This window comes from Cucumis melo, chromosome 7 (genome assembly GCF_025177605.1).
Source record: "Cucumis melo cultivar AY chromosome 7, USDA_Cmelo_AY_1.0, whole genome shotgun sequence".
In the NCBI taxonomy this organism is placed as follows: domain Eukaryota; kingdom Viridiplantae; phylum Streptophyta; class Magnoliopsida; order Cucurbitales; family Cucurbitaceae; genus Cucumis; species Cucumis melo.
In genome coordinates this window covers 15,936,031-15,939,275 of record NC_066863.1, presented here as the reverse complement: position 1 = coordinate 15,939,275, position 3,245 = coordinate 15,936,031, and the positions used below count along the sequence as shown (strand labels likewise).

The 3,245-nt window shown below is 45.2% G+C and overlaps 1 protein-coding gene across 1 annotated transcript; it reads right to left on the bottom strand.

The window, feature by feature from the left end:
• Window positions 1-211: 211 nt before the first annotated feature.
• LOC127150387 (uncharacterized) lies at window positions 212-2,833 on the bottom strand (the record flags this gene model as incomplete). The annotated part of the gene is made up of 2 exons (XM_051088093.1): window positions 212-1,315; window positions 1,784-2,833. Coding segments are annotated over 2 exons (2,154 nt in total), but the record flags the coding sequence as incomplete, so codon positions are not given.
• Between the last annotated feature and the right edge of the window lie 412 nt (window positions 2,834-3,245).

Sequence of the window (3,245 nt, the reverse complement as noted above, 5' to 3'; positions counted from 1 at the left end):
CTATAATATTAATTTATAATAATATTTATAATATTAATATTATAACAATTAAAATAAATATTAATAATAATAATAAAATCAATATTATATCATTAATATATCAATTTGCACTTTAAATAAAACGAGAAAAATTTTACCTTAAAAAAATTTTGGAGCGTTACATTCTTCCCTCCTTAGGGAACTTTCGTCCTCGAAAGTTTTATTCCTCGAACAGTTCGGGATAACGGGACCTCATGTCGTCTTCACGCTCCCATGTAGCCTCTTCTACCCGGTGATTCCGCCATAAGACCTTAACTAGGGGAATTTGTTTATTCCTCAACGTCTTCACCTCCCTAGCAAGCACCTCAACAGGTTGTTCAACATAGCTCAAGTTTTCATCAATCTCTAGTGGCTCGTAATCCACTACATGGGATGGATCTGGCACGTACTTCCTCAACATAGAAACGTGAAACACATCATGAACTGTCGAGAGTGATGGAGGCAATGCCAAGCGATAAGCTACAGGGCCAATCCGCTCCAGAATCTCAAATGGCCCAACAAAACGGGGACTCAACTTTCCTCTCCTTTCAAAACGCAAGACACCTTTCATAGGTGCTACCTTTAAGAACACCTTATCCCCTATCTCAAACTCAAGGTCCTTCCGCCTCACATCTGCATAACTCTTCTGTCTACTCTGAGCGGTATGCATGCGTGATCTAATCTTCTGAATTGCTTCGTTAGTAGACTGAACTAACTCAGGACCCATCAATCTCTGCTCACCCACCTCACCCCAGCAAACCGGGGATCTACAACATCTGCCGTACAGGGCCTCAAACGGTGCCATGCCAATAGTAGCCTGATAACTGTTATTATAAGCAAATTCCATCAAATGTAAGTGGGAGTCCCAGCTACCTGGAAATTCCAATGCACACGCCCGCAACATATCCTCTAAAACCTGGTTCAGACGCTCAGTCTGACCGTCAGTCTGTGGATGGAAAGCCGTACTAAAGTCCAACCTCGTGCCCATAGCAGTCTGCAAACCCTTCCAAAATTTGGAAGTGAAACGGGCATCTCTATCAGAAACAATCGACACTGGCACTCCATGTAATCTCACTATCTCAGACATGTACAACTGTGCCCACTTACTAGCAGTATAGGTGGATTTACCCGGAACGAAGTGCGCTGATTTAGTAAGTCTGTCCACCACAACCCAGATCACTGTAAAACCCCTCAGAGTTCTCGGTAGCCCTGTAATGAAATCCATGGACACGTTCTCCCACTTCCATTCCGGTATGCACAAGGGTTGTAATAAACCCCCTGGTTTCTGCCTTGGTGCCTTAACCTGCTGGCACACCAAGCATTTACTAACAAATTCTGCTACTTCCCTCTTCATGTTACGCCACCAATAAACCCGCTTCAGGTCCTGATACATCTTCGTGCTACCTGGGTGCATGGAAAATGTGGAACTGTGCGCCTCAGATAATAATTCTGTCTTAACCGCACTATCTGACGGAACACAGAGGCGTCTCTCAAACAACAGTCCACCATCAGAGGATAACGAGAACTCAGCCGTTTGCCCTGCCTCTGCTAGGCCACGTTTCTCAACCAGATAAGAATCGTTACTCTGAGCATCAATGATCCTCTGCCTCAAAGTCGGCTGTACCGTCAACTGGGCTAACTGCATAGTAACTGCCCCCACTGACACTGCAATCTCAGCTCGCTCGATATCCCGATGCAATGGGGCCTGCCGGGTAATGAGTGCTGCTGAATGTGATACTTTCTTACTAAGAGCATCAGCTACCACATTCGCCTTGCCTGGATGATACAGTATCTCACAATCGTAGTCCTTCACTAACTCAAGCCACCTTCGCTGTCTCATATTCAATTCTTTCTGAGTAAAGAAGTATTTCAAGCTCTTATGATCTGTGAATATCTGTATCTTTTCACCATATAAATAATGCCTCCATATTTTCAAAGCAAAAACCACTGCTGCCAACTCTAGATCATGTGTAGGGTAGTTCTGCTCATGACTCTTCAACTGACGAGACGCATAAGCGACCACCTTACCCTGCTGCATCAAAACACAACCCAGACCCTTCTTGGAAGCATCACTATAAATCACGAAATTGCCAGAACCATCAGGTACCGTAAGAACCGGTGCGGTAACTAACTTCTGTTTAAGGGTCTGAAAACTGTCCTCACATGCCTTGCTCCAAACAAAAGGAGCTCCCTTTCTGGTCAACTGAGTAAGAGGAGTAGCTATACGAGAAAAGTTCTCCACAAACCGTCGATAATAGCCTGCTAAACCCAGAAAACTACGAACCTCACTGACTGTGGAAGGTCGGGTCCAACCGGTGACTGCCTCTATCTTAGCTGGATCTACAGAGACTCCAGCCTTAGAAACCACGTGGCCCAGAAAGGACACCTGCTTCAGCCAAAACTCGCACTTCGAGAACTTTGCGTATAATTTATTATCCCGAAGTGTTTGTAAAACCATACGTAAATGCTCCTCGTGTTCGGCCTCCGTCTTGGAGTATATCAAGATATCGTCGATAAACACAATCACAAAAGTATCTAGGAACTCCCTAAACACTCTGTTCATCAAGTCCATAAACACTGCCGGAGCATTCGTCAAACCAAAAGACATCACAATAAACTCGTAGTGTCCATATCTGGATCGAAATGCTGTCTTCGGTATATCCTCATCCTTAATCCTCAGCTGATGGTATCCCGACCGAAGATCAATCTTAGAGAACACTGTGGCTCCCTGTAACTGGTCAAATAGATCGTCAATCCTGGGCAAGGGATATCTGTTCTTTACGGTTACTTTGTTCAACTCCCTATAGTCAATGCACAGACGCATCGATCCGTCCTTCTTCTTAACGAATAAGACTGGCGCACCCCAAGGTGATACGCTCGGTCGAATGAATCCCTTATCAAGCAATTCCTGTAACTGTACCTTCAGTTCTTTCAATTCTGCGGGGGCCATTCTGTAAGGGGCTCTGGATATAGGAACCGTGCCCGGCTCCAACTCTATGGCAAACTCAACCTCCCTGTGCGGAGGTAACCCTGGAAGTTCCTCAGGAAAAACGTCCGGATAGTCCCTCACTACTGGTTCTGACGACAGGGATACATCCGCCTCTCTTGTATCCACCACACTCGCTAAGATACCCCAAGTACCCTGACTGAGCAGTTTACTGGCCCTGATGGCTGAGATTACCTGAGGCAACGACTTTGACCCTCCTCCCTTAAATTTAAAACTGGCC